The sequence below is a fragment of the Heteronotia binoei genome, chromosome 5 (genome assembly GCF_032191835.1).
Source record: "Heteronotia binoei isolate CCM8104 ecotype False Entrance Well chromosome 5, APGP_CSIRO_Hbin_v1, whole genome shotgun sequence".
NCBI lineage: Eukaryota > Metazoa > Chordata > Lepidosauria > Squamata > Gekkonidae > Heteronotia > Heteronotia binoei.
Genome location: NC_083227.1, coordinates 74,894,514 through 74,909,371, shown reverse-complemented (window position 1 = coordinate 74,909,371; position 14,858 = coordinate 74,894,514). Strand labels below are relative to the sequence as shown.

The 14,858-nt window shown below is 40.9% G+C and overlaps 1 protein-coding gene across 1 annotated transcript in view; it reads left to right on the top strand.

The window, feature by feature from the left end:
* Positions 1 to 14,858, top strand: part of PLXND1 (plexin D1) — a 208,835-nt gene that overhangs the window by 91,412 nt on the left and 102,565 nt on the right. Inside the window, exons 10-13 of the mRNA XM_060239643.1 lie at positions 2,952 to 3,041; positions 3,669 to 3,762; positions 11,657 to 11,820; positions 14,692 to 14,843. Coding sequence (XP_060095626.1) covers positions 2,952 to 3,041; positions 3,669 to 3,762; positions 11,657 to 11,820; positions 14,692 to 14,843 — 500 coding nt within the window. The remainder of the gene's footprint in view (positions 1 to 2,951; positions 3,042 to 3,668; positions 3,763 to 11,656; positions 11,821 to 14,691; positions 14,844 to 14,858) is intronic.

Genomic DNA, 14,858 nt, shown 5'->3' with positions numbered 1-14,858 from the left:
GGCAACCTGGAAATTGCAAAGGCTTGAATTCACTTGCATCTAGAAGGGAGGACATGCCAACCATAGATGACACAAGGCAGCAGTAAGGTTGAGGCCAAGAGCACCTCCAGGCTCTTCACCTGATTGGACAGAGTTATCTGAGTTCCATCCAAAGCAGGCAAGGTCAGTTGCTCCCAGAACATCAGCATCACTGACTACCCTCATTTCTGTCTTGTCTGGATTCAGATTCAGTTTAAGATTTCATGTTGTTGTTTATTGTTATCATCACTGCTATTATTATTTACATTTTTATCCCAAGCAGGGTAAGTGTACTAAGTACCTTGCTTTGTTTAAAGCATTTTATCTTCCTATCATGTTCCATGGCTAGATAGACTACCGTGCTTTTTTAGCATAATCAGAAAATGCAAGTGAAATTAATAGAGAGGAATAAATGTTTTGATGAATGCTAGTATGTGCAGAGAACTTCAATGTGTCATAGTGTGCCACACTTTTAAACAATCATTGGCAATTGCAAGCCTAATTTACATGTGGGCTTGCCTGAAAAGCACTTCCCCAGTTTGTAGCTGCACATGCATATAACTCTTCTTTTTGTTCACAGCATAAAGTCTATAAAAAGCTTCTTGAAGGGTCTTTATTGACAGTTTTTGATGTAGTTGCAGTACCCAGCAGAGGAACTTAACAAGTCTTAAACAAAGGCTCAGACTACTTGCATCACCAGCAAAAAAAAAAACCTAATTGTGCTGCAGCTTTATTACAGTTTCCTCCTGGAAGTCTGGCACTGGTAAATAAGGATGTGCCCCTACTCTGTCAGCAAAAAAATGGCTGCCTCTGAGGTGCTAGAAGGTGACTACAGAGGAAGAAATACTGTGTTTAACTTGATAAGGGGTGGAATAAACAGGAAAGCTACTAAGGTACCCCAGTTTCCAGATGGCAACTCCAGACATCTACCTTCCAGTCTGGCTTCCTCTCTTAATCCATCTATAAGTACTAGATAAGATTACCAGTACTACATTTCTCTGCAAAAAAAATATCTAATTTATGATTACTTAGCTGGGGAGTTCATGCATTCTTGCAGTCAAATATAATTGGTTGAAATTACATATGATTGCTTGGGAATCTGCCCTCACTTTAGTTAATAAGCATGACCACAATTTACAAGTTACCCTTTTTCTGCTTTGAAATGTCACTCCATTTTCTCCAGCTACTGTGGGAGAAGATAGTCCCTTACTTTGCCTCTTCTGTATACTGGTCCATGCCAGCATCTAACAATCCTCTGATACAATCCCAACATTACCTGCTTGGACTTTAGCACCCACAATTTCTGTAGCTATGAAATTGACCAGGTTGGTGGAAATGTTAGTCAATTTCATCAGTGCTTCTCTGTTGCTATTGACAATTTTTCAGGAAAGATCTCACTAGTGTTTCTTACTAGCCATGCCATCTTCTCTTCTAAAGCATATGTATATATGCACCAGTGGGTCAGTATCTACTAATTCTTGTTTTGTAATTTTAAAAAGCCAATTTGCTGGAATTTACAACGCTTTGTTAACTGCTTTGTCAGAAAGGTGAAGGAAGTGACTGTAAGGTGATGCTCACAATCATGAAAAAGGAGGATGCTTTCAAGAGCAACTGTGCCTTAGTTGTTAAGAATGACCAAAGAGTCACTTTCATTCAAGGAAGGAGTTTAATCTTTTTTTTTGGGGGGGGGGCATTCTGAAGTGTGTCTGGCTCTGCAGGAAACAATATATAGATAGATCCAGGTGCGCAGCCATGTTGGTCTGAAGCAGGTAGAACAAAGTAGCACTTTTAAGACCAACAAAGTTTTATTCAGAATGTAAGCTTTCACATGCATTCATACTTCTTCAGACGAGGGGATGGGGTACAGTGAGCAGAAACAATATGTGTAAGACTAGAAATGCAGTTCTGAGAGAAGGCATCTGTTCACAGGTAACACAAAAATATAGGAAAGCTGAAATTTAACTATAAATCCACCCTCATGCATGGATTTCAAAACCTAGTATGAGCCCCTCTAAAACTGCATTTCTGTTTTTTATACATAAACAACAGTGGAGAGGCTCAAAAGTGCTTTAAGTGGCAGGTAGTGAAATCAATGCTTTTTGGTACTGGTACTGCCACTGAAGCTGCTGTATTAAAGAATGGCAGGGGATGGGTTGAGTTGGGAAGATAAAAACATTTGAGGTGAAGTGTTTGGGAAAGAAAGCATTTCAGCTGCTGGTGAATTAGTAAGCTCCTGCCATAAATCTGGTGTTCCTTTAACATTTAAAACTACTTTATAAAATCTGTTATTGGTTTTAAATGTTATTTGAAAATAGTATTTGAAAATAGTATTTGAGCAATAGTATAATGAGCAAGGTGGCTATACACTTTCTTTGCACAGGATATGAATTTCAGCATAACTGAGAACAGAATGTGGCTCCTGGGGTAATCAGAGCAAAGGAAAATAGGTTTGATGCAGATATTTTGTTCAGCACAACTGTGAATAGGAAGCTGAACAGATGACTATTTAGTTGTCTGGACCTTTGAGAGAAGTGAGGTGTACATTGTTAAACAAATAAACATTGTTAAACAAATAATTGTTAGTTATGCTATTTAGAATCAACCACTGCCTTATTCAGGCTATTATCTTCTTTCATTTAAGGTGAAACTGTCTAAACATTTTCAAATCCTGGAGACAGTTTTTTGTCTTTAAAAATAATAACAGTGACTAACTACAATGTAGTGTTCAAGATATGTAATGCCTAAAAAAGGCTTACTATAGCTTCTTTCATCAAGTTTATTTGGATTATCAACTGCATTGATCATTGTTATTATTTTTGCAGTACATAGCAGTAAGTGAGACCCTTATACCATTCGTTTCTTGTTCCTGATGGGGAGGAAAAAACATAAAAGGATATCATGTCACAAATTCTTCCCTGTTTCTCATTGTCTAGGAAATGCCTTTGGAATGTCACTTTGGAGCTGACAGGATTTTTGAGGCCCAGTGGGTGAATGTATCTTCTGTTCTGTGTAGCAATGTGCTGGTAAGTTCATTACTAACGTATATATATTTCATCACTTCTGAAGTCGGTTTTGCATGTTCTCGTGTCAAGAGTCACAGGCCAGTCAGATTGTCCATCTCAATTCTTGTCGAGATCTAGCTCCATTCAATTTTCGCATCCGACTGGCAGTTCATTTTTTTCTAATGTGCACGCAGGGCACTGGATGATAAATGGTTCAATGTTTTGGGATGATCAGAAGAACCAAACCTCTTATACATATAAGCTTTTCACAGTCACACTTAAGATCCTTACAGTGCAATCCTAAGGATATTATTCTGGAAGTAAGCCTGATTTAGTAGGCCTGTGTAGGGTTCTGAGTAGACTTGCTTAAGATTTCTCTCTTAAACTTTTACAAAAATCAAGCTTCTTTTGGTTATAACAAAGTCCTTGGGTAAAAGAAAATTGCTTTCCTGGTTTTCACAAGAAGACTGTGTTTCCACTGTGATTTCTCTGCTGCCTAGACTTAGTTTACAAGGGTAGAACAGTATCTGCCCTGATGAAAATCTGAACCCCATATTTCAAGAAGCATCTTGTACTTTTGTAATGACAGCTGATTCTGCCACTATGGTCTGGTGTTTTAGTAAATGGAATAACTCTTTCTTCATACAGCTTTACACTTCAGAGAAAAGACACCTCTTTCCAGTAAACCTTCAACTGAGAGAAAAGCCTGGTAGATTTATTGACACTCCGCAGATGATGACAGGTTTGCTTTAAAGTTATATTTACCTTGTTCTTGTTTGGAGAGGGTGCACTATTCTAAAAGGAGCTCCAACAATCTGGTGAGCTTGGGACTAACAGGTTTTTTTTTACAACTCTGCTGAAATCTTTGTGCATTCTACTAAAATCAGAGAAATGACAAGTTTCAACTCATACAGTTTACATTCACAAATGTTATGTGATGATCGGATGTTATTTGCAGTTTTCCTTTTACTCATGCATGCAAGTATCCATCTTGCTCCTGCGTACAAACCAATGCAAGAGGACACAAAGGGAGTTGCACTGTTGTTACAAGTTGCAAATACTCAAGAACAGGATATACATACTACCCGTACACTCTTTCACTTGACTGCAACGTCATTACACCCTGGCTGGATACAGATGGCCAGTATAAACCGCCACAGGGATGGCCTACATCCAGATCAAAAAGGTGTGTCCAAACGTGCACACCTGGGTCCCGCCCCACTCCTGTCCTTACCTTATTCTCCGCCATGGGCATGCCGCTCCAAAAAGCTACCCCATTTGAAGTGGTAGCAAATTGCTGGAGTGCTTTCTGTGAGCCTTTCCAGCCATCTGAACAACCGAGGAGCACCAGGGAAGTGGCATTCAGGTGCACAAGCGGGGTGATTGCTCCTCCAAGGCATCATGCCTGTCCCCATTCTGGCAGCAGGCCATGCACCGTCTGACCTCCCAGGGGTGCTTTACATTATGCTGGCTTACTTCTGCAACAGGTGGCTGCTGCCCCAAACTGCCCATCTGTATCCAGCTCCTGTTAAATATTCATATATGCAGCATATAAGTGCAGACAAATGTATCCATCTAGGCCACACAGATATATATATACACAGTGATTGGCAAGATCTACCACTGTGTTCCTGGAGGATGGATTACCTAACATGTGCTGTGTGGTGCTGCCCTTGAAAATGGAAGCTTCAGCTAGTGCAAAATGCAGCTACTTTTCTGTTTACTGGTACAAGTAGATTTGAGCTCCTAATTTTGAAGCAGTTGTACTGGCTTTCAGTTTGTCTGGTCTGATCCAACAGGGCTCTTGTTTCTGGATTCAGTTCAAGGTGCCAGTTATTACCTTTCAAATCCATTCATGACCTGGGTCCATCATATCTGAAGGACCACCTCTCCCATTTGCAGACTTACGTCAGCCCATCTCTTGACCATCCCTTATTCTTGAACGTTATGGTCAGCTCTGTTGAGAGATAGAGCATTTATATCTCTCCCCTCTTCCCCCCTCCACACTGGGAACAAAACTCTTGAACTAATCCCAACCTCTTAGTGTTCAGAAAAGCCAGATAAGACCTTGCTAATCCAGAGTGCCTTCTGACAACAGGTAATGGACACTGAAGTGTTGTTTATTTGAGTGATAAAATCTGAAAGTTGGTGAAGTTTGCATGCAGGTGATTTTTAAAATATATTTCTGAGTCTTGTTTTTTATGTATATATGGATATAATAGTTGTATTTAATTTGTGGTATTAGACACTCTGATTTTTTTTTTTGTAAGAACAAGATAGGAGTGTTTGTTCCAGATGCTTCCCTCTAATCTCTGTTTACACATGCAGAGGATCACTCAGGCAAAGTTCTCAAGCACCACACAAGGAATTAATTCCTCACCAACTTTGCTTGATACACACTGCAGCAGTGAATTGTGCTTCATGGCCTCCCACTATGCTTGGGGAAATAATAAGCTCCAGATAGGGTGATTGTTCACTTTCATGCAGATTTTTCAGCAGAGGTTTTTAATAGAGGCCACTCTATAGAATTCTAGAATGACCCCATTATAGAGTATTAAATCCATGGAATTCCACTCTTCTCTTTGTGTATAAAGTGCTGTCAAGTTGCAGCTGATTTATGGCAACCCCCGCAGGGGGCTTACAAGGGAAATGAGAAGCAGAGATATGGTTTGCCATAGCCTTCCTCTGCAGAGTCTTCCTCAGCAGTCTCCCTTCCAACTACCAACCCTGTTTAGCTTCCAAGATCTGATGAGATTGGGCTGTACCATGCTGCCTTCCATTCCGCTCCTACACAAGTGAAATAAATATACTCTATTTTTTTACTTTTTACAATTGTGGTTTTGATGTTTCTAAACCTATGGCTATTTAGTAGAATGTATCAAATCCATGCACTCGAAAATACTATAGAAAACAATGTGAACCAAGATAACTAAATTTAAGACAAAGCCCTCAGCAGTAATTAGAGCCAGGAAGACTCTTCCTGGAAGAGTCTCTTAAATTTCACTCTCAGCTAACCCTTTACATACCTGATTTTGGATTACGGAAAACCAATCAAGACTGTAATCCTTCTTCACTTTGGAATAATTCTGTTCACTGTGATTTGCATATTCTATTATATCTAAATTCTTGCTGCCTTTGTTTCTGAATGTCCTTTTAGAAATCCCCAGGAATTCATTTTAAGGGTTGTGATTCTGTTCTATTTCAGTTTCATTTTTGTAATGTCCTTCCCCCAAGAGGCCCCTGAGCAGCACACAGTATCCCCATTTTGTCCTTACAATAAACTTATGAGGTAAGCTTGGCTGTGAGAGATTGACTGGCCCAACATCAGCCAGTGAACATTGTGGCAAAATGGGAATTTGAGCCTGGGTCTCTCCCATCCTGGTCTGATATTCTAGCCTTACAGCAAACTGGCTTTTTTCCCCCAGTCAAGAACATCAGTGGAAGAATGTTTCTATGGTGTTTCATACAATCTACTCCAAGATCAAAGCAGCCAACACAAAACAGCGTATTGAAAAGCACAGCATAGTGCTGGAGCTTCTCTTCTATAATAATGTGTCAAACCTGATGAAAGACTGAATACAATGGAGAAGGCTGACTTTAGTCTTTCATGGTCTATTAAAAAATAAATAAAAACTAGATGATAGAATCCTGGTGTTTCATCAGTGTATTATTAATGTATATATTTTAATATAAATGCATATTCAGGATTCCTTAACTGTTAAAATAGATGTGTTAAGTGATCCTGGTATGCCGTGTTGCTCAAGATGACAAGAAGCACCATTCTTGATCAGTTGCAGGTCCACCTGTTTTTATTTATTTATTTAGGATATTTTTACTTCATCAACACCAATGAAATGAAAATCCAGTATTATCAATCAAGGAAGACACCGCCTTCAGTTTGGAAGACCTTAGTAAAGCTGTTAACAACAGGGTGTTTGGGAGGTCTTTAATTCATAGGGTTGCCACAAGTCAAAAGCAACTTGATAGTGCTTCATACACACACACACACAGACATTGCTCTGAAAAGTTCTGATTAGAATTGCACCCTCTTGTCATTTAAAGGACAGCATTATTGTAAGCCCTGACCCAAATAGCCCAAGCAAGCCCAAGTTTGTCAGATCTTGGAAGCTAAGAAGGGTCGACTCTGGCAAGTACTTGGATGGGAGACCTTCTTAGAATACCAGAGCCTGGAGGCAGGTGCAGCATTATTCAGCCATATTTCTTAATATCCTCCATGCCCCCAGTAGGGGTCAGTCACCAGAGGTCCCCATGACTTCCAGGTGCAGTCTCTCTCTCTCTCTCTCTCTCTCTCTCTCACACACACACACACACACACAATTTTTTAAAAAAGCATTGTTGGTGCTATACAAGTGTGTCTGGTGTGGAATGGCAAAAAAAAGGTGATATATCAAAAACCCTGTCCCCAGTCACCATGTGCCTAACATCCACCTTTATTTATCCACCAAGGATCTTTACTGTGTGCCTGAAGGCCAGCTGCAGCATCCATTGTGTGGTTGACGTCTTTTTCTGCAGCAGTCATTTTATGGCTGCGCCTGCCAGGCAGTGTCAGAATTCCAAAGGTGCCCACAGGCTGAAAAAGGTTGGGAACCTCTGGACTAGGTTTGGAATCACCAATTCTCAAGTGATTAAGGCCATAGATTGAACCATTGTACACACACACATTTTGTACTTTTCTATGATGTGCCATATTATTTATATATTTATATTCATTATATTTATTATATTCTTTTCACTGGATACATATGTAGTAGGAAATGCCCTTACTCACTCAGTCCTTCATATCTAGCATCTGAAAGGGAGAACAGAGATTTTTTTGCCCTTGTTGGAGAAATGATCAAAGGGCATGATCCAGCTAATGTTAAGCACTGTTAAATTCCATTGGGTTTAGTGGAGTGGAACTTATCAAACCGCTCCCTGGGCAAAGTCTGAGGGCTTCCATGAGCCTAAAGAGCCTTCCTCCAACTTAATTGGCTCTTCTTTTGAAGGAAGAGTTGCTTAAATTGGAGGGAAGCTCCTTGGAGGATGGTTGGATCAACCCCATTGGGAGAGAGTTAAGTTCAACTAAAATCAGGCCGCTGATGAAAAGGCTGGAAGATGGCCAGAAAATGGCAGACTTGTGAGTCCATGTGTCCTGATTAACAGCTTTTACAATTAGAACTGATAAATATATAGAAGAACAAGGCTTGCCTCACTGACAGAGAATCGTCTACAAAATTTTACCTTGCCAGTTTTTTGGGATTTCTGTGTGAGTGTTAGCAGACATGTAGACAGGGGTGATCTGGTATCTATCAGAGACTTAGATTTTCAAAAAGCTTTTGCCAAAGGCACTCCACGAAAGCTACTGAGAAATTCATGACAAAGTTCAGGGCACAGTTACTGCATAATAAGCCAGTGGGCACTGATTCTCCAGAAATGAGTAGTGCTAAAGTCCCATTGAAATTAATAAATTTAATTTAGGTACAGCTAATTAGTCTCATGCACTGGATATCTTTCCATATTTAATGTTGCTTTATAAAATCTGTTCATTTCATCTCACTAGGACATTAGTGGGGCTAGCGTTCTCTGAATTAGACTCATGGAATTGTGTGACGATGACTAGGGCTGGATACAGATGGCCAGCATAAGCCACCACAGGGATGGCCCACATCTGGATCAAAAAGATGTGTCCAAATGCGCACATCCTGGTCTTGTGCTGCTCTTGCCCTTACCTTGTTCCCCGCCTTTGTCATGCCAGTCCAAAAAGCTATCATGTTGGAAGTGTTAGCAGATCACTGAAGTGCTTCCCAGGCACCTTTCTGGCTGTCTGAATGGTCAGGAAGTGCCAGGGAAGCAGCGTTCAAGCACACATGCAGTGTGACCGCTCCTCCGGGGTGCATGCAACCCAGCCCATTCCAGCAGCAGACTTCACCCTTTCTGACCGCCCCAAGGTGTTTTATATTATGTTGGCTTATTTCTGCAATGGGTGGCTGCCCCCCCCCCCGCAAAAAAAACCCCTGCCCATCTGTATCCAGCTAAGGTGAGAGCAGGTTTATGTCACCTTAATCTTGATAGTTCCTCCTGCTGAGCAACTTCATCGCAGTTGCTTCACAAACCATTTTGACAATGTGTAAAACATTCTGCACGCATGGTTCAGCCGTATGGCATAATTATGCTTATGCCAGTAACACATGGCCTAGCACTGCAGGCATATCCATGCAATGTGAGCAGAGCTCCTGGGCAGAGTGGCACAGGCACAAACTATGCTGAAACAGCTTGGTGGCAGCAACTACACTGCTAGGGTAGTGTGTAGCTTAGCCCTCAGGGCAGAAATAGACATGATGAAGATAACACATCTCCACTTGACTGTAAAAGATAAGCTGTGTGGGAAGAAAGAGAAGGGTGTTAATCCTGCAATGCCGACTTAGTTTTGTTCACTGAAACTATGGTTGCCATTCTGCACTTACCTTTTTAAGGGAAAAAACATTCTTCACAATATCATCTTTTCCCCTTTCAAACCTTCCACCATGAAAGCCCAGTTTTGATTAGGAAAACCATGTGGTGGCTGAAGATTTTAACCACATGTGGCCTCAGTCCAAATCCCAGCTACATACCCATGCAATTTTCCTTAAGCAGACTGCAGAAAGAGATCCATGATCTTTATCTCATCTTTTTTGTGACTTCAGATAGTTTGAAAAATTCACAGAGGACAGGCCTAATCAGTAGCTATTAGCTATAATGCCTAAATGGGACTGCCATGTTCAATGATCATGAGATGCTGAGACCAAACTGCAGGAAATAAGGGATTGCTGTTTCCAACACTTTGTGCTTCTGAACCTCCTACAGTCATTTGATGGGGCACTGTTTGAGGCAGAATGCTGAGCTAGATGAACCTTTGATTTGATCCAAGAGGGTGATTCTTGTTTTCATTGTGTTAGAGGCCCCAGTTTGGTTAAAGCTGTTTTCTGTACTACGTTTACCCATTTGATTAATCCAGATTCCCCCATCCCTACCACCAGCTGGTTATTGATTTCTATATTATTTAACTTTGTTCTGTAGCATGTATTGAAAATAATGTTCCCTGGCACGATGCACTATTGATTCATGAGATTTTTGTGTTTCAAGGGAAAAGATATAAGATCAAGAAGGTCAAATGAACCTGTCATAAAAAAGGCAACAAGACTATGAACACAGAGAGTAATAAGATTTTTTTAAAAAATACCAAGATATTTGACTGGACTGTGAAATGTTTGCTTCATTGAACTAGCATAGTTTGCCTTTTGAAAACAACTGATTTGATTGTCTTGCTAACTGAATTATTATTATTATTATTATTATTATTATTATTATTATTATTATTATTATTATTATTATTATTTGGGGAGGGATGGTGGCTCAGTGGTAGAGTATCTGCTTGGTAAGCAGAAGGTTCCAGGTTCAATCCCCGGCATCTCCAACTAAAAAGGGTCCAGGCAAGTAGGCATGAAAAACCTCAGCTTGAGACCCTGAAAAGCTGCTGCCAGTCTGAGCAGACAATACTGACTTTGATGGACCGAGGGTCTGATTCAGTATAAGGCAGCTTCATATGTTCATCATCATCATCTGTTTATTTATATTCTGCCCGTTCCCCATAAGGGCTCAGAGCGGAGCACAACATGAATAATAAAATCAGAATAAAATCAACATAACAATAAAACAGCATAACTGTAAAAACCAATTTCAATATTCAGTCCAACAGAATAGTTCAGCAGGACCAGACAGCATAACAATACGATGCAGCAAAACAGCGCAGTAGGACAGTACAGTAGGAGAGGCCAACAGATTTGGTGAATAGATGCCTGCCGCTTCACCCCAAAACCTGGTGGAACAGCTCTGTTTTACAGGCCCTACAAAAGGCTAGCAAGCCAGGTAGGGCCCGGATCTCCATAGGGAGCTGATTCCACCAGGCTGGGGCCAAGACTGAGAAAGACTGGCCAAGACTGAGAAAGAGAGGCAAGACGGGCATCTCTTAGGCCGGGGACAGTCAGAAGATCTTGGGAGGCTGAACAGAGCGACCTCTGGGGTATATATAGGAAGAGACGGTCCTGCAGGTATGTTGGTCCCAGGAGGCCGCGTAAGACTTTAAAAGTCAGGACTAACACCTTGAAGCAAATCCAGTACTCTATAGGCAGCCAGAGCAGGCTGTGGAGCACCGGCCGCATGCTCACTCGTACAGTCAGCTGAACAGTGCTATCTGTTCAATGGAGTCAGCTGAACAGTGCTATCTCTGCAATTCTAAGCGAAATTTAAGTCAGTGGGTTTCGAAAGGAATAACTCGCCTTAGGATCTCACTGTTAATCTCATCTGGATGTCCAGAGTATTTTTTAAAATGTAGTATAAATTGAAAATTGATGTGTGTGTGTGATCTTTTTAAGAGCTAAATTGTGTTACTGTAGGAACTAATGTCCAGAACTTCTAGGAAATCTTTAGGACCATAGCAAAGTGTTGTATGTTCCAACTCTTCTGTTCCTCCATTGAATTTTAAGAGTTGCATAGCCATGAGTCTGTGTATGGGTGTTTGTGAGGCTCTTGCATACCCAGATTTCAGCAAGGTCATGCATGTCTCTTTTTAAAAATATTTCTTTTTTCCCTCTCCCTAGTGGAAATTTATAATTGTGCAACTGGAAGTGCTGACTGTTCTCAGTGTCTCGGGAGAAGAGATCTAGGTCATCAGTGCATTTGGAGTGAAAGTAGTTCTAGTTGCAGACTAAACACTGAATCCCTTCAGATACCAGGCATGTGCCCTCCTCCTGAGATTAGGAAGGTAAGGCCTCAGTGCAATGCAGAAAATTATACTCAACGTCATTTTGCCACAGCAAGCTTAAAGAGCTGGAAGGTTTGAAAACAACAACAAAAAGTGACAGAGAGACACTGGCTCAGGGGACAATTGAGAAATCTTTTATCTTTGATAGAGGTTATGGCAACAACTTGCACACTAAGAAAAATGTTAAAGTAGCTGTAAACAATGGAATCAAGTTCATTTCAGGTAGGATTCCTTAGTGAAGAATAAATACCTTTTCTGCAAACTTCAAATAAGTTATTTCCTGGAGTCTGAGGTTTAAAATAGTGCTGCCCACTTTGCCATGTTATTCATGGAATCCTAGCTTCATTAAAACTGGTTCGAAATTTGCTGTAGGCATAAATAGAACTTTGGTTTCATCTATATATCTTATAGCCATGTATGGACTCCTCATGCAGATCAAAAAATCTGTACAACAACGCCAGCCAGGGCTATGAAACAGACTTATGATAACCCAACAGAAACTACAGGTTTGCAGAAAAATAAGAAAGAGGGGGGCTAAAACCCCAAGTGCAGCAGAGAAAAAAAGAAATTTAGGTTGCAATTTGAATTACAAAAGTAAACTGACAGGGTGCCTGTTAACCAGTGCCATAGTAAACTGGAGGAAGGAGAAGCAGGAACAGAGAGATGCCAGGGAAAGAAAGGAGACATTGCAGGATCTGAGGATGGGAGAAAGAAAAGTGAAGTAGGCAGGCAAACAGCTTAGAGAGGAAGTCCCAGTGGGTGAGTGACCAATGGGATGGACAGGAAGGAACACTGGAGGGAACAAAAAAGCCAGAGGATGAGGGGGCAAATCTGTAACAAGGGAAGGAAGGAGGTGAAGCAGATCCAAGTGGAAACAGGGTAGGTGCAGGATTTTAGAGAAGAGCCCAAGTTATTAAAGTTATATCTAGATAAGAAGTTTTTAAACATTGTGCTCAAATCTAGTCATAATTCATGTTTATCTCTTTAGCATAGGAAGCTATGTATGCACCACATACATATGATGAACATATGTGTCTATCCATCAGTGCAAATCCAGCTGGGACTTCCCACCATATATAAAGATTAGTGTACTTTCATCATTATCGTCACTACTGACAGTCTATGCATGGAACACACACAATTTTGTTACACAGAAGTATTATCTGCTTTCTCAGTTGTACTGTCATAAGTCTCACATTGGAAGAGAAATACAAGAACAAACAAAAAGCATGCTCCACTCCACTGTGTAGAAATCTACCCTCCAGTTCTCTGCCAAAACAACTAGTGAGAGAAAAAATCCACAAGAATGCTATCTGCTAAGGGATGCTATTTCCTTAGCAGATATTGTACATTCAGTCCAAATTCTCCATTTCGAAAAAAACGAACAAGCTTTTCTTTTAGTGTCTACAGAGTTGTCTTGGGGAAGAGGAGGACAACTGCAACTCTATTGGGAAGGGGCTCTGAGCTTGGTATGAGGACATTATCAGCCCTAACCAGCTTAGCGGAAGGAGCCTCCAATCTTGACCTCCTGCCCCTTGGCTGACGTCATATGATGTTGGCAGCAGCTACAGTGAATGGCAAGCCGCAGTCTCTCTAAGTGCACTTTGAAGAAGGAAGGCTGCTGTTCCTGTGTGGCTTTCACTGCCTTTGGATTTTTTCCCCTTCTTCTGATAGGTTGGTTGCAATAAAAAGGCCTTTTCTAAATGTAAAGCATTAAGCTAGACCAGATGTCCAATGAAATCAAAGTGGCTTTGTGGCTAACTGCAGAACTAATAGTGACAAAGAAAATCTCCCCTGACTATGCAGTAAAGTATCATTGCAATCTCTAGCTATCGTAACATTTAACCCCTGCCCCAGTCCCATTGCAGCAAGTCCTAGATAGCAGTGTTTAAATGAAGAATCTCCCATTCTAACTGGATATGTTGTGAGATCTTCCAAGTACTCAAATTGCAGCCACATGGGAAAAATGTCTCCCCCCCCCCCCCATCCCTGTATGATTTTGCTAATTGAAATCAGTTTTCACCCTGCCACACACACTCATCTCCCTTCATTGAATGGGGGGGGGGGGGGAAACAGGCACCTAACATTTGCCAGTCTTATTTTTTGTAAGGCTAATAACAGCATGTGGGTGGGTAGTCTACTTTACTAAAACTGTGAGGAGATGGGAGAGTAACACCCCTGCCCCCGGCCACGTAGCTTCCATCAAAACTAGAAATCCACTTGCTTGCTACTTGATTAAAACAAAAAAACAACCTGTGAATAACTGATCATGGATCTTTGTCTGATGAAGTGTGCATGCACACAAAAGCGTACCCTGAATAAAAATGTGTTGGTCTTAAGGGTGCCATTGAACTCTAACTTTGTTCTATAGCATCTCATCCAGTTAGGCTCTTCTGTGACAATTAAGCAGCCCTCTCTCTGAATTAAAACTGGGCCAGAATACATAAATGCAAGGTACTGGCATTCAGCTTATGACTATTAACATTAGCATTATTAATTGTGGTAACATTTAATGACCCTAGTCAGAAGTTGATCTGCAGGTGTTAATGGAGAAGTTGCCCTCAATGCTACATTTTCCCTAGTTTTATGTCGGTTATATCTTGTTCCTGTTACTTTTCCTTAAGTGTTGTGCTATGTTTTAAATTTAGATGGTTGTATTTTTTCAGTGTTGTATGAAAATCATATGGGAAGAAAGGTACCTCAGGGTTAAAAGCTGCAATATCAATAAAATTGAAGCAAGGAATGCATCATAAGCACATGGCTTGCTTATTGCACCATGCCTAGCAGGAATCACATTTAGGAATCAAAGTGACCTTTCCCTCCTCTCTCTTTGTCTTCAGTCTTTCTCATCGAATTCTCTTTAACCTGTAGATTGAGCCCCTGAATGGACCCCTGGAAGGAGGAACTCTAATCACAATACGAGGAAGAAATCTGGGCCGCAGGTTTAGTGATGTCGTTAATGCAGTCAGGATAGGAAATGTGAAATGCTCACCACTCCAGGACAGATATGTAGTCTCTGAAGAGTGAGTAACTCAATC